This window comes from Crassostrea angulata, chromosome 7, assembly GCF_025612915.1.
Source record: "Crassostrea angulata isolate pt1a10 chromosome 7, ASM2561291v2, whole genome shotgun sequence".
NCBI lineage: Eukaryota > Metazoa > Mollusca > Bivalvia > Ostreida > Ostreidae > Magallana > Magallana angulata.
The window spans coordinates 51,867,959-51,892,035 of NC_069117.1; the positions used below are offsets into that span (position 1 = coordinate 51,867,959).

General features: G+C 34.9%; 1 protein-coding gene and 1 pseudogene across 2 annotated transcripts; one reads left to right on the forward strand and one right to left on the reverse strand.

Moving 5' to 3' along the window:
• The first annotated feature begins 396 nt into the window (after nucleotides 1-396).
• LOC128157445 (RING finger protein 121-like) lies at nucleotides 397-5,781 on the forward strand. 2 transcript variants are annotated; one of them, XM_052819999.1, is made up of 8 exons: nucleotides 397-487; nucleotides 2,871-2,914; nucleotides 3,076-3,217; nucleotides 3,629-3,783; nucleotides 4,088-4,316; nucleotides 4,507-4,640; nucleotides 4,765-4,866; nucleotides 5,388-5,781. In XM_052819999.1, exons 1-8 carry the CDS (start codon nucleotides 434-436, stop codon nucleotides 5,506-5,508), a joined length of 981 nt encoding a protein of 326 aa, XP_052675959.1. In that variant the 5' UTR covers nucleotides 397-433; the 3' UTR covers nucleotides 5,509-5,781. The 2 variants fall into 2 exon arrangements, with proteins under 2 accessions (XP_052675959.1, XP_052675958.1); XM_052819998.1 differs by lacking the exon at nucleotides 397-487 and adding an exon at nucleotides 1,900-2,631.
• A 16,302-nt stretch (nucleotides 5,782-22,083) lies between these two features.
• Nucleotides 22,084-23,306, reverse strand: LOC128157447 (trichoplein keratin filament-binding protein-like; annotated as a pseudogene).
• Nucleotides 23,307-24,077: the final 771 nt, after the last annotated feature.

A 24,077-nucleotide genomic window follows, 5' to 3' on the forward strand; every position in this document is an offset into this window, starting at 1 on the left:
TAACAAGGTATTTTACAAAGTAAACCAAGTAAAGCATGGTTCAGCGATTTCCTTTGGGGTAATTTTTAGGGAGTTTTGATTAATCATGAAAAGTTTTGTTTTATCTTTTGAAAAATGCGATGTTGAAAAATCAATTTGATAAAATTCTGATATCATAAAATCATTTCCTGATATCAATTTTTTTTAAATTTCTTATATATCAATTCCATAATTTAATTAACTCCAATTATCAAGAATCTATTTTAATACCTTGATATGAAAGGGATCTAGGAGTCAGGGACGTACATGTATATATATACTAACGTTAACTGTTATAGATGCATGTCTCTGATATGAATATACTTTAAAAAACAACCTCTCTCTTAAAATAAATAAATCGACGTACGGGTTATCTTTTCGAACAGATGGCGCTGCTGTATTTTACGTAGGCAAGATGGCGCACCACCATCACGCCGGACACGGGCACGAACCTTTAAACCTTAATATCGTAAGCTCTTTACCCTGCTCTTTTATGTTGCCTGACATAGATATAACCTCATTAACACTTCTTTGCGAAGTGGGAGTTTTATTGATACGTTTGACACTTATTTGACGTATTTCGAATTTTCTCAACGCAGAAATCTAAATATATTATTCAGTGTCTCAAAGAAGAAAACCTAACATTACCGTATACATTGAACTATAGCTTTGACACATACATCTCATTACTTAAAAAATAATACAATTTAAAAACGCATTTTTAGCATTGTAAATTTTACACAGCATACCAGTTTTAACATTTGTCATGACATGTTTGACTTGTCATTATTTTTTTGAACTATCATCTATAACAGCTGTACAAGAGATTATTTGATGCTTCATGGATAATTGCAAACAACAGTTTTCACACATGATTAAGTTCCCATTACATTATGCATAAAATTTCAAGAACAATTTTGTCTTTATGTATTATTATGATTTCATCTGTCTTGTAAACATCAATAAGGTTTTGGATTGATCAGATGACATATTCAAAATGTTAATATGGCATTGGTTTTATATTCGTATCACACTGACTGAAGATCTAATTTGTTACTTTATAAATATACTGATAAAAGATAGAATAAGATTGGTTTATTTGAACCCATGTTCTTTTAATTACTAATAGGATTATAAAGTCACATTCTTCTTGAATCATGAAAGTTGAATGTATGTTATATAAGATCTATCAATACCCTTTTTATGATCATTGCAGAACTTGTAGAAGTTTTTAATTAGACAATAAAATTGCAGCTGCCAAAGTCTTGGTTCAGGGTTGTCTCTAAGACCCGGGAGGCGGGGAATTTCCCCGCCTAAAGTGACGTAATTACTCGGCTATTATTGCATTTCAAACACAATCTAGCTATAAGCTAGACCCCCAGAACCCCTTCTACTTTTTTATTTCTCCCTTCTACTTCAATTTTTAGAGACAACCCTGTTGGTTGGTAGTTTGGCATGTATATATCTATTTTATATATGATCCTATAATTACCAAAGTAATCTTGCATAAATAAAATCATGCATCTTTATTCTTACCACCTGCTAAATTCTAGGGCTGGGATGATACTTTACTTAACCGATTCAGTACATATCACGATACATGAGATGGGATACGATACATATCACGATACATTGCAACTTAATGAAAACATGAATAAGGGCTTAAAATTTATTGAATCTGTCAATGTATTATCGCATGTCCAAAGTGATATCATTATATTTAAAATGAGCGTTGCACAATTTACAAATTACTTTAGTCTTGTATTCACTACTTTTTCATAAACAAGTAATCCGAAAGTTTTCTACACTCCAGATTTAGCTTCATAACAGTTTTGACAACATTATGAATAAAAAAAGTTCACTAAGGTATTGTTGTATTAATGGTAAATGTATCAATCCAAATATTGTCAAAATAAATACCGTGATGCATCGGTGGATCGTCCCATCCCTTCTAAATTCTAAGAAAATTATTGACTAACAGCAGTCTTGTGGGGACAATGTATATTCCATACATAGTCAGTACGAAATATTCCTCCATTTGAGCATAATTTTTTTTGTTATTCATTATTTGCCATTAATATTTAATACAAAGGCCGTCTGAAAGATATTAATTCTAAATGGTTTGTAGTTGACCTAACATGGTTTATAAGTGGCCAGTAAATTCCATAGAATTAAGAATTTTATGATGCATTGCACGCCATATATATGTAATATTCAATTTTCAATCACTCATTCAAATTGCAGCAGAAATGTTAAACATTATTCTTTCATTTGTACAATTAAAACCCAATATTCAACACACGCTCCGACAAATAATTATACTGTACTTGTACTTAAATGTTATGTGTATAAACTGGTGATCACATGAAAAGATCAATGATTTTGCTGGTATGAAGTAAGACAAATTCATGACCAAGATAGAATGAAGAAGCCATTGATTATGAGCATCTCTCACAGCTGTCGCAGTCCAACACGGACATTTTAAAACTTCATAAAGCATGGTGTTCACTGTTCCTTTCTCTGTCTAGTTATGAATGTAGGACGTAGGATATGGGTGTATCAAGGAGATTTCCCTTCTACCCAAGGGAACATTATCAGATTGTCTATTTACAGGTAACCTGTCAGGTTTGCTTACTAGCAAATCTCATGTTCTGATTTGTATCATTGACATGGGTTCATTTATTGATTTTCACACCTGGCTGTATGTTTTGTGACTACTGGGTATAATTTCATGAGAAATAATAAAGAAGTCATGGTTTTAATGTTTTTAAAAATCGTTTCAGAGAGGACTCAAAAGTACCATTTTTTTTATTAGTACATATACCATTAATTATTGATTTTTTGCTTTGTAGTCAGATGAAGAACTTGCCAAATTACCAGAAAAAGAAAGATGGCGGTAAGGAGAACTGAAAATTGATTAAAGTTATTATTTTGACTAGTAATGGTATATAAAAGTTTTCATTCTAATACATGTACATGTAAACAGTAATGATGATGTTAAACATACAATGTCATTTACATGCATTTCTTGGATCATTTGTGTCATTAAACTTTTAGGATTGAGCATCAGAGGCTCCATGAGAAACACCGGGGTCATGAGGCGATGCACATGGAGATGGTGCTGATCCTGATAGCCACCCTGGTGGTGGCACAGATTGTCCTGGTCCAGTGGAAGCAGAGACACTTCAAATCTTACCAAGTAGGTCATCTCATGAACAATGAAGAGTTATTAAACACAAGGTTGAAAAGCACAGTTTTATTTTTAATCTAGAAAAAAATCATATTTTAATAATTGCTATTTTGTTTTTGATTAAACCAAACACTTTTAAATATTGCTTGATTGCCATCTCCCAACTCAGTGTTTAAACTTTGAGAAAACAATTGAGAAGATGAAAAGAATTCAATGTTGTATGAAAATTATATAGGAAATGAATATGTTGAGATGGGTATTTTTACGTCAATTGATCAGGAAGGGGCAAACAAACAAGTTTTGTAAGGTATTCAAGAACAAATTTTATTTTGTGCAGAAATATACATTTTATGATATATGGTTTTAATGAAGTATGTACTGATTGACTTCTGTCACCAACACATCTTTTCTGATTTGCAGAGAGCTACATTGCTGGGGATGTGGTTGATTCCTGTTGGCTTCTGTCTCAAGTTTGGGTGGCATCGTTTTATTTATGTGTGGAGTATATTTTCCATCATCACTGCATTCATCACTTTTAAAGCATCAAGAAAACCTATCTCAGGCACTACACCAAGGTAAATGATTTACACATAGATAAATGCTCTGAAAATCCAGTGTTTGTATACAAAGGCTTGATATCTCAACTGCAGTATTAACCCCGACTAACATCAGTTGGATGTGAAAAACATACATGTTCAACATAAACTGTATATCTCTGAGTATGTTTTTTTTTTGTTCTTCTCATCAATGACCGATGTCAATAAAACAAATAAAGGATTTAATTCAATAAATGAAAGTTGTGTAGTAGTTACCACACTCATTTTAAATTTTATACAAGGGTTTTTATGGCTTATCACATGCAGATTTCTTTTTTGACAGGTTGGTGTACAAATGGTTTCTGGTGATGTACAAAATTAGCTATTTCCTAGGAATTGTGGGATATTTGTCTGTGATGTTTACTTTATTAGGACTTAATCTTATTTTATTAATCAAACCTCAAGTCTCGATGGACTTTGGACTTTTGCTTTTATTTTATGGACTCTACTTTGGAGTGGTGGCCAGAGATTTTGCTGAAGTGTGTTCAGATACCATGGCAACACAAATTGGGGTAAAAATAACTTTTTTTGGTAATACATGTACTAAATAAAATTTGTTCATTTCCAAATACTATTTTCAAGTTAAGTTCCATTTATGATTAATACTAATTTTGAATTTTACGTTGCAAAAAATCTCAAGGAATTTTGAACATGAAAATGGAACTTGAAGAATTCACTAATCATAATATCTTAATTTTTCAGTATTACACACCAACAGGGCTGCCTGGCAAAAGATTAAACCCCAATGTGTGTGGGATTTGTGGAAACCAAATTTTAGTAGAAAACAATGAAGATGCAATCATTGAGAATACCTGTAAATTAGGCTGTGATCATATGTATCCTTTTATTTAAATCGCTTGAAAGATTCTTGATTTTATGAGCTTTATGTTAATTGTTTGCAATGCATTGCTCCTAGTGACTGTTTCAGAGTCCAGTCTTTAGTTGCCTTAACTAGATCAGATTCCACGAGTTCTGTATACGAGGCTGGTGCATTGTGGGTAAGAAGCAGACCTGTCCCTACTGCAAAGAGAAGGTGGACCTCAAGAGGATGTTTCCTAGTCCGTATCCTTTATTACAAGTTCACTTTATAAGATTGTTGAGCACTTGTCATGGAATTATAAGCTTGCTTGTAAACGTGGAGAACTTGTGTTTAGTACTTATCATGGTACAGGCTTGCAATATTTTAGGGTTTAATTTCTGTTCCTTATTTTCACCCAATGAAAACTGAGTTCATACCATTTTACAGTAGTTATTTTCTTATTAACAAAAGTCTGAATTGATAAAATAAAGTCTAAATTTGTCAATCATAATTGGGAGTAAAAATGATAAAATGTGAGTAATAGAAAAAACACATTGAATACATTGTACAAAACAAATGATTAAGAACGTTCAATAAATTATATATTTTGATATACACATTTTAATGTATGTTTCACTTGCATTAAATGCATAAAGTAATGATATACCTATGATAAAAACAAAGGGATATTTTATAAAACAGGGTAAAATTAAATCACCTTTCCTTTAGCATTTAAAAAAACCCACCAGACAATGCTCATTCATTTGATCTTAACCTGGTTAAGCTGGGACAGACCGGACATTTTATATGGGAACCTGCTGGACTGGATCCGATACCTTGTAGCCTGGCAGCCAATCATTATAATACTTGTACAGGGTATCAACTGGTCACTGGGCCTGGAGTAGTAACCCACTGGACTTATATATATATGTGTGTGTGTGTGATGCGAGTGTCGATAAAGTCTACAAACTGTATGATTGTTTAGATTGAGTCTATAATTTATGATTGAGTTGAAGAACAAAAATTTGTGTTCACTTTATTTTATGTTTGTACAATTACCATGATTGAGAGAATGTATAAATATGATGCCAAAATACCAGTTTTATTTGTTTTGAAATATCTGCATTGGCAGCATGCAAATATTAGTCTGAATTTATTAAAGCCATTATTATTTTCCATTCTTTATCCTTCATCATAGTAAACTTATGCCAAGGCTGGAAATGCATATAATTCATGCTGGTAATTAGTGGAAGAGTAAATGAATATTAAAAAATCACAGCATGAAACTCTCCATTAAGTGACAAAAGAAAGTTCTATTCAAGACTGGTATTGTGTAAAGTTAAAAAAATAATTTTTCAGCATTATCAACAGGTTTACCTGATACTGTCCATTCTGAAAACAAAGAATTAGCCTCAAACAGTCCATTCTGTGAGAGAAAGAACTAATCTCGGTCTCACTACAGGGTTTCAAGTGTGCAATTGGTGTAATGAAACCGAAGGGTTAACATACCTGTATGACAGTGGCTATTACTAGCGGTGTAAAACTTGAGAAATTTTCCTATTAGAGTTACATTTGGTACCCTTCCTTGGGCCCTGTTATTGATCCAAGTATCATGGTTTCATAAAATTAATTCTAAACTACCTCAAGATATTTATAAAGTAATAACAGAAAAGTAGCGGTGTAGATCTTGTCAAATAGATATACAAATATAGTTTTTCCAATTAATTCGTAATGTAGTCTGTAGACTTTGCATGTCCGTTGCTGTCTGGCAGTAACCGTTTACAGAGAAGTATAGTGCACTTGATCTATTATATAACCTTAAATATATAGCGCTTTTGCAAAAAATAGGATTTTAAAAAATATTTACATTAATATATATTTTTAGCTCACCTGAGCTGAAAGCTCAAGTGAGCTTTTCTGGTCACATTTTGTCCGTCCGTCTGTAAACTTTCACATTTTTAACTTCTTTTTCTAAAACCACTAGGCCAATTTCAACCAAATTTGTAGCTGCAGGTCTGTAGCTCCTGGTCTGAAAAAATTAGGATGGACGAGCTGGGAACTACAGTACCACCCATTGTAAAAACTGTGAATTTATCATATTTCGCACAAAAACGTGCACAAGTTTTGGACAAATTCACTATATTTATACGCAAATTCTGTGAAAACAATCTCTTTACTTGCCTCAGACTCTCTCCGGAACATGCTACCGAACTTGGAAAATGAAGTATGTTAAATTTACATTGAGATGGAGAATCACCATTTTTACATCTTAACAACTGTTAACAAACTGCACCACTTCACTTTACGGGACTGGTGATGGTGTTTAGAAGACTACCAGGGGCAAGTAAAGAGATGATATCAATAGTAAATTGCATTAAGAATTTAATGGGACTTATTGTTTTTAGAGCAAGTTAAAGTTTTTGAGCAGGTGCCCTTTGATGGCCATATCCAAGTTATTATTACCGTAGTTCTATCTCCACCAGACTTGCATGGATGATGAATCTTGTGATATTGATGCACTCTGCAGGTTTGAATGCTAAACCTGAGCCATATGCTTTGGAGTTGTAACTACTGTATATAGAAACACTATACATATAAGATTGTATTCATTGTATATAACAGTAAAAGTGAGTAATTTGGCCCGTACGCCTATTGTCTTATGTAATAAGTCATATCATAAGACAATCAAATTATAATGAATGATACTTAGTGGTCTATAAAATGTAAACGTTACCATGTAATGTTATACTAGTCAAACCAAGGTCTAACATATCACATAAATTTGACTGCTTAGATAAGTAATATGTAAATACTGCAAGATTAGAATTTCAGCTCACAAGAGTCCTATGTGAAGTTGACAGATTCACTTGAGGACAGCCACTTATATGTAAGGTTGAATGATTAAGTTAATTAGTATTTTATTCAAGTGTGTGTGTATATAAGGAATAAGGAATCATTCTTTAAGTATTATGAGGTGATAATTTCGGTCGAGGCGTGATCAAATCCAATAAAGCCCGAAGGGCTTTATGATAGATTTGATCACACCCCGACCGAAATTATCATCTCATAATATTCAAAGAACGATTCCTTATTACTTATATTTATATAATTTTAAGCCATCGTACGATTATATATATAAATATAAATAAGCAAACCCCGCTGGCGCCTCGATTTGGCGTCATTTGTATTATGGGTTATATAGAACAAAATCGATACGTAGTGCTATCACAGGCAAAGACACTGGAAAATGTAAATATATATATAGAGAGAGAGAGAGACACACGCACACACTCTGAATTTGATCGAAAAGCAGCCACAATGCCTATATATGTTCTTTCCTATCACATAAAGAGGTTTAGTGCACTTAACATACGATTTGGCCTCAAATATAGCGTTTTGCAAACATCAGACATTTTCAATATTATTCAATATTTAGTTTAAATATATTCAAAGAAACGCAAATTAAACAATCACCATGCTCTAAGAGTCTTAATTATCTTACACGACATCATTAAAATATTCAGGTTTTGTTAGGGATATATAGGAAAGAAGTTACAGTTGTAGTATGCGATAAAAAATTGGATATTTGACTATTTGAACCACTCTAAACCAAAGACATCCGATTAAAATTATGTTCTTCAGGTATTGTAGTACACATTTACATTGAATTAGTTTTGGTTTAACGTGGTCTTCGTACTGAAAATTAGACAAATATTTCAATTAGTGTCTTTTCTAATACAATCATGTATATAGTCATATATATTGAAAATGCATCTCTGAAAATGTTAAATGCGTGGCCTGGTGGTAACGTGGAGGTCTTTTTGATTTTGTGGTCGCTGGATCGAATCGACTAAGTAGTACTGTAATTTTTTTCCACTTATATTGAAACATGAACAGAATAGAGATAGTTACATGTATCTATTCTTTAAAAAAAAATTATCTTGTTTAATTCAGTCTGAGTATGAGCATACCCAATATAAACAGATCTCTTCGTTAACACTATACATGTACTCTATTTACACTTAGATCCATTGCATTTTGCTTGAACTTTTCACGGTTCAGAATATAAACTCCTGTTATACACAGAGTTTCCCGAATTTATGACAAATCAGTTGTTACAGACACCATTATAAAATCAATACAGTGTATCCAGGTTTCGAAAATCATATTAATATTGCGACAGCTAGGTACCTGGCGCTATTTTTAGTAACAGGTACTTTCCGTCCAAACACATGTGGAGGCGAAATAATGGGAAAAGGCTTAGATTACTGGCGGATTTAAGGGGGGGGGGGGCGTGGAGGGCGCACGCCCCCCCCCCCCTAAAATTTTCAAAGTAATCATGACTGTAGATGATTTGATAAATTTTACATAGAAAAGTTAGAATTTTGTGTTTCACTTTATTTATAATTATGCCTGACTCAATGTTACACCTCACTGATACACCAGCTGTGCTATGCTGAATGTAATTCTGCTGCTCTATAAACATCTGATCCTAATGCATGTTGACAGGTTCTGATAACAAACCAATTAAACTGTGTTTAAAACAAGCAGTGTTGGTCACTTCATTATGGTTATCTTTTCACTAGTATTTTGGCCAATCGTCTGGAAGCATACGCCACTGAGACAAATCTCATTTATGAAAACCAAGTTGGGTTTAGAAAAAAATACTCAACTTTAGATCATATTTTGACATAAGAATTTCTCTGTGATATTTTCATGAAAAGAAATTATTTTGTGCTTTCATTGATTTTAAACAGGCGTTTGATACTGAATGGAGAACCGGCCTTTGGAGTAAACTTTAGATATATTAAAAACATGTGTGACGGTGCACATTTTGATTTTTATATATTTTACGTAATAATTACTTATAGTCTATAATATTTCGTAAATGTTTTAATTATTTTATATTTTACAATTTAAGATTTAAGGTACGTGAAAGTTAAGAATTTCAGGGCTAAAGAAATATTAAGAAGAAAGCGTCGTGCTAGATAAATAATGTACATGGGTTCGGATTAACGTTTACACGTTTCCTTTTTGTTCGGATCTAGAAAGTTAGTAACAATTTATTTAGGAATAAATCATTCTCACATATCGGCAATTATCAAATGTTCAAGTTAAGAAGTAATGCAAACAAAAGTCGGTCTATCTATTCAACTGTCAGTACGTAGGTATTTGAGTTAATTTTACTATCACTTTAGGATTAACGCATAACAATAGATGCCAGGGATAGTGAGAAACTCTTCCGCTAATTGAATAAAAATTAAGGTAAAAGGGGACGCTAACCTCACGAGGCTCCCCAAAGGAAATTCAATAAAGTCATTATAATAATTTGTTAATTACACTGTAATTACCCCCTTTGAGTGACCTCACTGAGGACAGGTCGAGGATTAAGTTTATTCCCCCGTCTCCCTCTCGTCACTTACGCTTGGGACACAGAGGAATAAACATCATATGTACATTGTATCCTCGACCTTGTCTTTATTCAGGTCAGTATTTTCATGTTTTATAAGTTAGTTTTGTTGTATATGAAATATAAGTATTTTTATTAATCAAGTTTTTAAAAATTAAGTTAAAGTGATAGCTTTAATTTAACATTAAGAAATTAGTAAAAGTTCCTTAACATTTCTAGCTTGGGCGATAAGATAATTTTAAACATAATTTTGTACAGTAAATCCGATTCATATTCACTTACTTTAATGATAATTTAATACTTATTTGGATATTGGGTTCAGTAATTGAAAATTTGTTTAGTCAATATTTTTACTTAAAAATTATAATACTGTCAATCAACGGCCGGGAATTGATACCGGAAGTTGATTTTAAATATGGCCGCCACTCTTTAAATGGCGGACCAGTGATGTTATATTAATGTCTATTTTACTCATGTTCTTTAATAATGTTCAATTTAAATTTAATTGTCAATATGTTGTAATTAATATTCATTTTTATACTGTGTCACTTACGCTTGGGACACAGAGGAATAAACATCATATGTACATTGTATCCTCGACCTTGTCTTTATTCAGGTTAATAAGGTTTCTTACCATTTACGTCCGGGCGTAAGGCTAATTACAACAGCGAGTTCCCCTTTACGAGAAGAACTTCGTAAAACGTGGTGGAGGAAAAGATCTTGGACCTCTCTTTCATCAGATGCCAAGGCCCCACAACTACTATCTTCGTACAGTGTACGACGTGGACGAGGACATTGACGATTTTGAACTAGAAGTCGAGGACAACCAAGAACTAGAGGACACCTCAGAAGCCGAGGTAATGACTTCTATTCAATTGGAGAAGTTTGGGGGTGGCGATGAGAACGCCGCAGCATGGCTGGCCAAATATCGCCAGTATGCTGTATTCATGAATTGGCCACTGGAAAAACTGACAGCGGGCTTTCAATTCTTTCTAACAAACACTGCTCTCGTCTGGTATGAAAATCTTGATGAAAGGGTTAAAACGAGAGGGTTTGAAGATGTTACGAGAGCATTTCTAGAAAGATTTAATGAACAAAATCAGACTGATGTATCATTATTTAAGATTCAGCAGTTGCCCGGTGAATCAGCCGAGCAATATGTTACTAGATTTCTGAAACAAGTACAAAAAGTTAACTGGCCTGAACATGTGCAGGTTGGTGCTCTATTGAATGGTTTGTCGGGCTCAATTAAGAACTATGTGAATATGAAGGAGCCACAATCAGTAGAACAAGTCCGTCGATATGCAGTTCTTGCGGAAAAGAATTGCACTTCAGATGCACATGTTGAATCGTTACATGCTAAATTTGACGAAATGACAAAACAGATACAACAATTAACGCTCAATTCTGTAAATGTCAACAGTGTTCAGAGAACTCAGGGTCAAAATCATAGAAATTATCGATCACAATCTAGACCAATTCTGGGTAGATACTCTTACCCTCATCAATCCAACTCTGAGTATCAATGTACGAAATGCGGGATGGATTGTAGGGGTAGGAGGAACTGTCCTGCACACAATCAGACTTGTAGAAAGTGCGGTAAGCCAAATCATTTTCAGAGAATGTGTAGATCGGGGGTTCGTAAATAGGGATTCGGGCCTATCTATAGAAATTCTATAGGTGGGCACACTGACAAAGAATTACTTAGAGCTGCTATGAGTGCTAGGGATAAAACACTTTCTGAAATCAAGCAACATCTTTTGATGCAAAATACATTATTGTCGGAGAAAAAGTGTAAAAATAACAAAAGTGCTAAATCTACAAAATCCCCAAAACCTTCTGTGCTCAGTCTAAAAACATCTTTACAGAAAAGTACAGTAACAGTTCATGTAGGAAATGTTAAAACTAATGCTTTGGTTGACACAGGTGCTGATGTTTGTTGCGTTCATTCAAAATTGCTTGCAAAATTAGAAATGTCAAATGTTGAAGTACGGTCATCTAATATCATGCAAATTACAGGTGTTGGCGGAGAATGTCATAATGTCAAAGGGGAAATCACTCTTCCACTAACATTTGGTGATGTAACAATTACTAACACCTTTCTGATTTTTGACAATTTGCATCATGCACTAATCCTTGGTAGAGATTTTCTTGTTGAGAATAAGGTAGAAATAGATTTTTCCTCAGAGACCATGACGATCCCAGGAGACAAACCTCTGGTATGTACATTACATAGAAATTTAGGGTTAGTCAGGCCATTGGAATCTGTGGTGATTGAACCAGACAGTTCAGTACGCTTGAATGTGTCAGTATCAAGACAAGTATCAGGTAACTCGGTACTTTTAGAACCAACTTCAGCACTCGCAAACCGTCAATTGCTAGGAGCGCGCTGTTTAGTTAAAGTTCACAAAGGCTGCGCTGTAATGGAAATTATGAATCCGACGAAAAACAAACGTTTTCTTTCATCGCAACTTGTCATTGCTACGGTTTCAAACGTACATCAAGAATCAATTGTTGATATAGACGCGAATTCACGCGCGGAAAAGACGGTTGTCGCAAATATTTCGTCTGAAAATTCTACAGAGTTTGATTTAGAAAAATGCGATTTAACAGTTAATCAAAAAGAACAACTTCATGAATTTCTCTATCAAAATCGGTTCGTATTTTCGTCTAATTTGTCGCAAATAGGTCAAAGTAAAACATATCAACATCAAATTGATACGGGCAATGCACTTCCGGTTCGCGGACCGAACTACCGAACGTCACCGAATATGAAAAAGGAAATTGAGCGCCAAGTCGACGAAATGCTGCAAAATAATATCATAGAGCCTTCTAATTCTGACTGGTATTCGCCAGTGGTACTAGTCCCGAAGAAAAATGGTGAGTTCCGTTTCGCGATAGACTATAGGAAACTAAATAAGGTCACGAGACCAGCTTCATTTCCGCTTCCGAAGTTAGAAGACGTTGTCGATGCTATTGGCGAAGCTGATGCTAAAATTTTCTCGGTATTAGATCTTGCCAGCGGATTTTGGCAGATTCCGATGGATCCGTCCACAAAACATAAAGCAGCTTTCATCACGCACACGGGAATTTATGAATGGACACGAATGCCATTCGGACTTCGCAACGCGCCGATTACTTTTCAAATGGTTATGACCCAAGTATTACGTGGTCTTCATTGGAAACAAGCTCTGGTTTACGTGGATGACATCCTTATTTACAGTAAGAACTTTGAGGCTCATTTGCACCATCTCAAACAGGTTTTTCATAGACTACAGGACGCTGGACTTACACTGAAGCCGTCCAAATGCCAGTTTGCAGTAGAACAGGTATCGTATCTTGGGCACAGGTTCTCTAAAAACGGTGTTATGGTTGATCCATCCAAGATTGCGTTGGTACAGGACTATCCTGTTCCTAAGAACCAGAATGAGATACGAAGCTTCATGGGACTCTGCAATTATTATCGTAAGTTTGTCAATTCGTATTCTATTATTGCATCTCCTTTAAACGAGCTTCTTCAGAAAAATATTCCCTTTGAGTGGACAACAGACTGCCAGAAATCCTTTGAAACGCTTAAAGCTTCACTCTCCTCAGCACCAGTCTTAGCTTATCCAAACATGTCAGAACCTTTTATCTTGACGTGTGACGCTTCTGCATCGGCTATTGGATTTATATTGGGACAACTGCAGAATGGTAAGGAACATCCAGTAGCGTACGGGGGCCGATCGCTCAACAAAGCTGAACGGAAATGGGGGATAACAGATAGAGAATGCTTAGCTGTCATAGAAGGTATCAAACATTTTCGTGTCTATTTAGCAAACAACCATTTCAAGGTAATAACAGATCACAGAGCTCTAAAATGGCTACAAAACCAGAAAGATCTAACTGGACGACTCGGACGATGGGCTTTACGATTACAAGAGTACGATTTTGAGGTAGTATATCGCCCCGGAGTTACCAATCAAAATGCAGACGCCATGTCCAGACGACCATATTCCAGTGATCACAATGCAGACGACAACACGAAGGATGACAGACCAGAAGTACAAGTAAGCGTTGTTGACAAAAGTTTGCCACTTTCTGATGATACGTATCAAACTGTTTTTACGTACGAGGAGAACCCCTCTGTTCACCTGGTGGATGCAGAACCACAACCAAGTTTGCCAGATTTTTGTGAGATTGGTCAACTACAACGAGTTGGTGAGTCAAAGATGCAACATCTAATCAAATACCTAGAAACGCAGGAATTACCGGATGATGAGAAGTTGGCTAAAACCATACTCTACATGGAGAACTACTTTGTACTTGAGAATAACGTTCTCTACCACTTTTATGAGCCAAGAACAAAAGGTAAAACTGATACTAGCAAATCAATTAAACAGTTATGGCTGCCTGAGACCTTGCGTACAGCTGCCCTACAAGCCTACCACGACAACCTAGCTGGAGGATGTCACTTGGGAATAACAAGAACACACAGAGCCCTACAACAAAAGTACTTCTGGCACGGTATGTATCAAGATGTACATAATTATATCTCATCCTGCGACGTATGCCAACGAATCAAACGACCAACCAACCACCTGAACGCACCTCTACAACCACTACCGATATCGGACACATTAGAGACTTGGCACATAGACTTCCTATCGTTCAACAAAACAACTGAAGGATATCAACATGTACTTGTGGTTACCGACAGTCTGTCCAAATGGATTGAAGCATTTCCAACCAAAACACAGGAAGCCTCTGAAGTAGCCTGGATCTTGTATGCAGAAATATTTGCGAGGTACGGAGCACCAGTAACCTTAGTGTCAGATAGAGGAAAGAACTTTATGTCTAAATTGGTAAGTGCTTTGTGTGAATTTTTCAAGATCAAGAAGATTGCTACAAGTCCCTATCATCCGCAGTCCAACTCTCCAGTAGAAAGGTATAACTCAGTCATCTCACAGTGTCTCAGAGCCTACATTGATAAAGAACAAAACAACTGGCCCAAACTTTTACCAAGTGTTCTGATGTCTCTGAGAAGGTCACCATGCACCGAGTCTACGCAGTACTCGCCTTACAAGATGCTTTTTGGTAAGGAGATGAATCTGGCTTTCGACACACAAATTATTCCCAAGGAAACGATGGGTAAGGATGCAAAACAACACTTTGACGCACTTCTTGATGAGTTAAAAATGGTTGAGGACACAGCAAAACAAAACGTTTCTCAAAAACGGGAACAAACAACAGCTACTAACAATGTAAAATCCAAAGAACCATCTTTTCGCATGCTCCAACAAGTCCTCGTTAAAGTTGAAAAGACGCCGGTGGGTTTTTCCAAAAAGCTACATGCAAAATGGGAAGGACCTTACTACATCGTGAAAATTACAGGTAACAACACATACGGTTTACGAAAGTGTTCAGACAACAAACTTCTAAAAGCGTCTATTCATGCAAATCGTTTAAAAGCGTACCACGATCCACAAGATAGACGACTGCAGCCTGTTGAGGATCAAAATCTAGATGCAGGTAAGAATGACAATGAGCTTGCCGAACAAGATAATCAATTGCAAAATCAAACCGGTAAGCCCCTTGCGCCCAATAACACTGTTACCGATTTTCCTCACACGGCCGAAAATGCAAACATGCAGCAAACCGCGGCGCCGAGCAATCCTAGCAATGGCTGGTTTCCGATCAAAAAGATAGTTAAGTCTAGATATGTACAAGGTAAGCGTCAGTACCTAGTGGATTGGGAAGGTAAATACGCCAAAAGTTGGTTACAGGAAGAAGACCTTGGCCCAGGACTCATACGTGAGTATCATGCAACGAGGACTATGGCAGGTAAAAAGCGTAAGCGCAATAAAACCTATTTTAATTAAGCATACATAGGTAAGTTGAAACTTCTACCAGATGCATTCTGTATTTTATTCAAAATTTACTTAGATTTATTATTAATGAGCATCCTTCATTGTTTGTAACTTTGGGATTATTCTCGTATATTAGTGCTAAGTGTGGTGGCCAACACACAAATTAACAAACAATTAAGAATCCTTCATTTATATCTAATTTTAGACCTCAAAGTACAGAATGCGGTGGTATATTTTCTTCATCATCCTTGTGGCTTCTCTGGTTTCACCTGCGGAAAGTTCCAACAAGATTAGGCTGAACTATGGGGTCATCTTCAAGGAAGAGACCAAGGTACAATTTTCGAACGAGATGTGGCTGCATACATTTGCGGTTGACATACCTAAGAGTATGGCACTTGAATCGGCAAATGAGTGTTTTAACTGCACACAATTTAATAAGGTTGTTCAAACCATGAACCAAATTAAAATTAGATGTCAAGCAAGGCTAAATGCCACTATTGAAGAACTGTACACGTTAATTCCTCAAATACGCCAAGACCGAAAATCGGGCAAATCGCCCAGAGCATTATTAGGGTTTGTAGGAACAATTTATAAATCTGTCTTTGGGTTAGCAACAGTTGAAGATGTTAATGTTTTGGCACAGCATATTAATAGAGTCACATCGACTGTCAACAAGGTTACCGAAGCGCTAGCTCAACACGGAAAACATTTGTCGTCTTTTACGGCAACGGTTACCCGTAGACTCGATAATATGGTTCTAGGTGTAAAGCAAAATCATGACGCACTTATTTCTTTAAGCAATTCATTACGAAAAGATATTACGTTGTTGAATGATGCTATTGACACTGTATCAACGTTTTTAATTAACCAACTTAATGATGCAGAAACTTTAGAATCTCAGTTAGAACAATTCAAGCTAGGTGTAGAAACTTTAGTGCAAGGAAAACTCTCTCCTATACTTATTAAACCCGCCCTTTTACAAAAATCTTTGCGAGAAATTCAGGGAATACTAAGCAAAAACTATAGACGAACTTATATTTCATCTACTGATCCTCAAGTTCATTATGCGCACTCTAAATTTTTCTTTGCACGACATCGTTCAACTTTGTTTATTACTTTGAAAATACCGTTATCTACTTTTAGATTACCATTTACCCTGTACAAAGTTGTTTCCCTTCCAGTTCCTATTAACTCCTCTTCTAACCATGCGACAGAATTACTAAATTTGCCTGATTATATTGCCATTTCTAACAAAGCAGATTACTTTACAGAAGTCAGTAAATCGATGATTGACACATGTGCAGGTGACACACTCAAACATTGTTTACTAACAAAGGCACTGACTGCGACTACTAACAACGACTCTTGTCTTATATCGCTTTTCAACAATAACATAGAAACAATTAATAAAACATGCAATTTCAGATTTGTTCAAGAACGATTAAGTCCTAAATTTATCGAATTAGATACATCTTCAATAATTGTTTACAATGTTCCGGAAATTATATACAACTGTAAGCATAAAGTCGCCAACATTACAGGTTGCAAATTTTGTTTAGTTAAACTTCCATGTTATTGTTCTTTGACTTACTCTAATCTCTACTTTCCCGCTCGTTTAACTGCATGCAATTCAAGACCCAAACTAAAACCAACTTACTTTCACCCTGTAAATTTAGCATTATTACAGCAGTTCTTCAATGCTTCGTCTATAAAATCTATCTCAGGTTATACTATGTTTCCCGAAGAAGTTATAATTGACGTTCCTGCATTTCAAATTTATAATCATTCTATGTCAAACATTTTTGCTAAAGATCAAAAAGAGCACTTGAATTTGAAAAAGATGGTCAAAGCTGTTAAGCAAGATTCTGTCATTTTTCAGTCATTAGCTGAACCATTAGCCAATGGAGATCTGACGGTACCAACATCAATTTTTGACACCTTTAATATTTTGACAATAGTTTCACTGTGTTTATCAATATGTTCTTTTGTTGGTATTGTTTATATAGTGTATAAGTTTAGAGCACTATCAGCAGCATTATTATTAACCAAAGCAACCTCGGTAAAATCATCTGCGGTTCCAGTGTTTAGATATATAAGACCAGACAATACACTACAAGATGACGCAACATCTACAAATATTTCTGATATTTTGAGTTGGGACCATGGCATTTTCATCTTAGTATCCATTTCAACCCTGTTTATTGTTATAATGGTCATTAAATATCTGCGAAAACATCGTCACAATTGCAAAATAGTTCTTGAAGTTACGACAGGATCCCTATGCGCTATGGTACCTATTACATTCTTGTCCTTGTGTCCATCCTATTGGGAAATTACGCCTCCTTCGGATATAGAAAACATTCAAATTTCGGGATATTTTCGGCCAATCTTAACTCTTCAATGGGATAATTTAGCAATTAAAAACAAACTTTCAGAAAAGCAAATTGAAGTAAAATCTACTATTTCTCTGTCGCACTGGCAAGCCTACAAACTCCGTAAAATTCTCAATCAACCATTTTGTGCGTATCTGATTCTGATCCATGATAACTATTACTACGCATTATCAGACTGAAATCGTTTTCATTTGATTTTGATCATGGCTCTTTGCAATTCTGTTTACAAAAACATTAACTTGTATATATGTTGGGTTTTTTTTCCCCGTTTCTGTGCGTTTTTTTTTTATTTTTCATGTCACCGAGCATACAAAGGACTGATGTTGGAGACCTGGTTGTAACGGCAGACAGCAACACACAGAAGACACCTATTCAAGTATTATACCACACAGACCTAACCAGCGACAATCCGCGCACGCAATGGTTCGTTCCTTTGAGTCAATAAGGACTTTTCCAATGGACTCCATATGCCAGATGGCAACCAAACAAACGTTTTGCGTGTGAACTTACCGCTGAACTGTTCGAATTTCTATTCCCGATGAACTGTGAGTGAACTGAACTGTGTATTCGATTGATTTCGCCACCTGCACACCTGAGTCGTGCCGGACTGTTTACATAACTAATTGGATTACACATGTGACTGTGTGGTGTTGTGACAGTGTTATGTTTTGATAAAAGGTGTCGTATATTGTGTGTATTCAATGTGTATTGCATGTTTATTATGTTTGTCTTATATTATGCTTTCATTTGCATGTGTTGCTTGTCTTGCTGCAGGTTCTCCTATTTCGTTTCATTATTTTTTTCTCACTGTATTTGTGTATTTAAATGTTTTTTTTTTTTTGTGTGTATTTTTTTATGCTTACATAGCATTTAAAATTGTTTTTTGATTTTGGTGTTGGTTTAGAATTTGTCCTTATTATTTTTGTGTATTTTTCTATTTTAGTTTTTGATAGATTTTTTTTTCTTTTTTTTTCTCAACTTCAGAGGACTGAAGTTAGGCGAAGAAGGGGGTAGTGTGACGGTGCACATTTTGATTTTTATATATTTTACGTAATAATTACTTATAGTCTATAATATTTCGTAAATGTTTTAATTATTTTATATTTTACAATTTAAGATTTAAGGTACGTGAAAGTTAAGAATTTCAGGGCTAAAGAAATATTAAGAAGAAAGCGTCGTGCTAGATAAATAATGTACATGGGTTCGGATTAACGTTTACACGTTTCCTTTTTGTTCGGATCTAGAAAGTTAGTAACAATTTATTTAGGAATAAATCATTCTCACATATCGGCAATTATCAAATGTTCAAGTTAAGAAGTAATGCAAACAAAAGTCGGTCTATCTATTCAACTGTCAGTACGTAGGTATTTGAGTTAATTTTACTATCACTTTAGGATTAACGCATAACAATAGATGCCAGGGATAGTGAGAAACTCTTCCGCTAATTGAATAAAAATTAAGGTAAAAGGGGACGCTAACCTCACGAGGCTCCCCAAAGGAAATTCAATAAAGTCATTATAATAATTTGTTAATTACACTGTAATTACCCCCTTTGAGTGACCTCACTGAGGACAGGTCGAGGATTAAGTTTATTCCCCCGTCTCCCTCTCGTCACTTACGCTTGGGACACAGAGGAATAAACATCATATGTACATTGTATCCTCGACCTTGTCTTTATTCAGGTCAGTATTTTCATGTTTTATAAGTTAGTTTTGTTGTATATGAAATATAAGTATTTTTATTAATCAAGTTTTTAAAAATTAAGTTAAAGTGATAGCTTTAATTTAACATTAAGAAATTAGTAAAAGTTCCTTAACATTTCTAGCTTGGGCGATAAGATAATTTTAAACATAATTTTGTACAGTAAATCCGATTCATATTCACTTACTTTAATGATAATTTAATACTTATTTGGATATTGGGTTCAGTAATTGAAAATTTGTTTAGTCAATATTTTTACTTAAAAATTATAATACTGTCAATCAACGGCCGGGAATTGATACCGGAAGTTGATTTTAAATATGGCCGCCACTCTTTAAATGGCGGACCAGTGATGTTATATTAATGTCTATTTTACTCATGTTCTTTAATAATGTTCAATTTAAATTTAATTGTCAATATGTTGTAATTAATATTCATTTTTATACTGTGTCACTTACGCTTGGGACACAGAGGAATAAACATCATATGTACATTGTATCCTCGACCTTGTCTTTATTCAGGTTAATAAGGTTTCTTACCATTTACGTCCGGGCGTAAGGCTAATTACAACAGCGAGTTCCCCTTTACGAGAAGAACTTCGTAAAACATGTACATGGGTATAAAGTTAGTAGTAAAATTAAATGGTATTGCCTCTAATTTTTTTGAATGTAATGTAGGTGTTAGACAAGGAGAAAACCTTTCCCCTTTCTTATTTTCTTTTGGAAAATAATATTGTTGGTTTACAAAGCATAAATAATGAAATAAAAAACGAGTTATTAGAGAGGTTTAGCAGACCAACGTGTACGCGTACTTGTACGTGTAGCTTACAAGTTAGAATTACACGTACACGTTTTTTCTTTTTTTTCTTGTTTAGCAATTCTAACGTGTACGTGTAAGTATTTTACATGCAAACGTCTTTATGATTGGATAAATTTGAATGTGTTAGCCAATCATTTTTTAATAAACAATTTTGTTCAATATGGCGCTCAATTCAAAGACATTGGCAGCAATTTTAGATGATGATGATCTATTGCTACTGGACACAGTGCAATCCCAAAAATATCCATCAATTCTACAGTTAGAGGACATTTCAGATACTCAGTGTAAGCATTTATTTCGTTTTGATAAAGGAGGATTAAATGATTTGAGATGCATGCTGGAAATCCCACAGGTTTTTCGATGCAATAATCGCACAGTTTGTTCTGGAATGGAAGGGTTGTGCGTTGTAATTCGGCGGCTAGCATATCCAAATCGTCTCGATGATTTATCACCGCTATTTGGAAGAACAAAATTCGAACTGTCAAACATATTTAATACAAGTCTTGATTATATTTACGAGAACTATTCATATCTTCTCGATACATTGGACAGACCCTGGTTGTCACTTGATCAGCTCCAGGTCATGGCAACCGCTATTAAAAATAAAAACAGTCCTCTAGAAAATTGCTGGGGTTTTATCGATGGAACTGTGCGTCCAATATGTCGCCTAGCACATAATCAACGAATTGTTTATAATGGTCACAAAAGGGTCCATGGCCTAAAATTTCAAAGTATCATGGCCCCAAATGGAATCATTGCCCACTTTTATGGACCAGTGGAGGGGAGACGACACGATGCTGGTCTGTTAAGAGAAAGTGGGGTAGAAATTGACATGCATCGACACATGACTACTCCGAACAACGAAGTCTACTGTGTATATGGAGATCCTGCATATCCCTTAACCCCGTACATCATTCCCCCATTTAAAGGTGCAGCTCTATCAGCTAACCAAGCGCGATTTAACAAGCGCATGTCAAGCGTCAGAATTTGTGTGGAGTGGGGTTTCGGAAAACTTTTGAATCTGTTTGCTTTTCTTGATTACAAAAAAAAACACAAACTCTATCTTCAACCCATCGGAAAATACTATAAAGTAGCCGCATTACTTGCAAATTGCCACAGGAGTGAAACTGGTTCCTTTTTCGGTTTAAATCCCCCATTCCTACAGGAATATCTGCATCGTTGACTTTTTACAAAAACGCTACATGTAATTCAGAGAGACAGGAGTATTTAATTTTATTCATGTTTTATTAATGTTATGTTAAATTTGATATTTATTAATAAACAATTTTATCTCATCATATTTGAAAATCATTTTTGATTCAATACTTTCTCGAGAAGTTGTAACATAAAAGCTTTTTCTTTTTTCTCAGTTTCTATTCTTTCCCTGCGTTTTTCTCTCTCTAACTCAAATCTTTCTCTTTCAAGTCTAAGCTCCTCGCTCCTTAACTTCAACTCTTCTCTCTTATTTTGTTGACCTTTGTTTGTAAGTATTCCATGACATTTGTAGAAGATGTTCTTTTCTTTGGAGTTTGGTTTTCTTCTTCATCTAAAATAAACAAGTTGAAAAGTTTATCATACTGAAAGCAACAAAACACAGAACATGTAAAACAGTTTTAGAACAGTGTTGGCATGAGAAAATTAATAATTAAATTCTATTCCAAGATCTAACTTAAGATTCGGTGTTATTTATCTCATTAAAATAAAGCTCAAGGTACGCCCATATTTTCTCTGTTTTATTTACCTTTGCTCAAATTTTCAAGAGCTCTTTTGCGTACATCCTTTCCTTTTTGATCATCCGCCGACTTCTTTTCTTTTTCAGTTTCCTTGACTTTCTCTTCCTCCTCTTTTAATTCTAAAATGTCGTCTAATAACGCCGTTTTCTCGTCATATTCTTCAACAACACCTGACCTAAATAGATCACATGTAATCTTTAGATTTTCATGTAGGTTTGGTTTAATAAACGTATACATTTGGTTCATATAAACTTTTATAATTAAATTTTCCGTCAGTGTAATTACCCCTGCCTCCTCAACACATTTTAGATTAGTGCTTCATGCATATACATGTATTGTAATCATAACGGAATTTATTGTTAAGTTTTTAAATATTATGCGGCAAGTCATGAAAATTAATTTACAGCTAAAATACAATTAAAATTATTTAGAAATTCATATTCATGAAATAAACTTGAGAACTCTATAGTATAGTATAATTATAATAAGATTTAGCTACACTACATTGATATTCAATTAATTTTGTTTTTACTTTTTCTTGCTTTCGGCATTGCTCTTCTTATGATGGTCCAACATTAGATTCGTCCTTTCCCTGACCCGTCTGCCATCCACAACAAAGCTACCCCTGCTGACCGTATCGCTAATTTCAGACCACTTCGTCCGGTCTTTAAATGGATTTTTTGCTAACACTTCTTTCAAAAGTGACAAATCATCATTCTCCGAAAATCGTATTTGCTTTTTACGCTCCGACATGTTTAACTGTAAGAAGAAAAAGAAGTGAAAACATAAACAGAGCATCTCTCTCTCTCTCTCTCTCTCTCTCTCTCTCTCTCTCTCTCTCTTAAAAAGCTATGCTATTTCTATTTAACATAACTTTATTTACATTTAATAACTCTTCTCTATAATTTGAAAAGTTAATTATACACGATTAGTCACAGCTCGGTGTGTTTTAGAAGCCTATAATTAAAGACGAGATAGGTGTTTTAAACACTCGATAAAAACAAAATTTTCAATGAAAGACAAAGTTTTTTGTAAAAAATCTCGTAATAAGTCTCCAAGTTTAGGGAAAACACACACTTTTATCACAATATGTAATAATAAAGAAAATATAAGCTACAAGTTTGCACTTACGGGTACTCGCTGTTTCACACGTTTACAGCAACTTGTAGAATTTCGTCAATAGCAAAATTGATGACGTAATGCGCACATTTCCGGGGGGAATCCCCTGCTACACGTACACGTACGCGTACACGTCGGTTTGCTGTAAACCTTTGAAACTACTTATTTTATTTTGCGCTGACGATACCGTAATAATGGCGGAATCTACAGAAGACCTTCAAAATGCCCTCAACGAATTTTATAGTTATTGTACCCGATGGAAACTTAATGTCAATGTTAATAAAACAAAAATAATGGTTTTCTCCAAAGGTCCAACATCGAACAAGCTTTTTTTATTATAAAGTAGAAGTTATTGAAAATGGTACAGAATTCAAATACCTGGGTATCGTTCTGTCAAGAACTGGTTCATTTATTAAAGCAAAAAAGCATTTGTGTGAACAGGCTCGAAAG

What these genes read in the sequence shown, in the direction of transcription:
- LOC128157445 (XM_052819998.1), top strand. Translation starts at nt 2,569, where the DNA reads ATGGGTGTATCAAGGAGATTTCCCTTCTACCCAAGGGAACATTATCAG. An exon ending in ATCTCAGGCACTACACCAAG is followed by an intron (nt 3,784 to 4,087) that starts GTAAATGATTTA and finishes CTTTTTTGACAG; the next exon opens with GTTGGTGTACAAATGGTTTC. An exon ending in CCATGGCAACACAAATTGGG is followed by an intron (nt 4,317 to 4,506) that starts GTAAAAATAACT and finishes TTAATTTTTCAG; the next exon opens with TATTACACACCAACAGGGCT.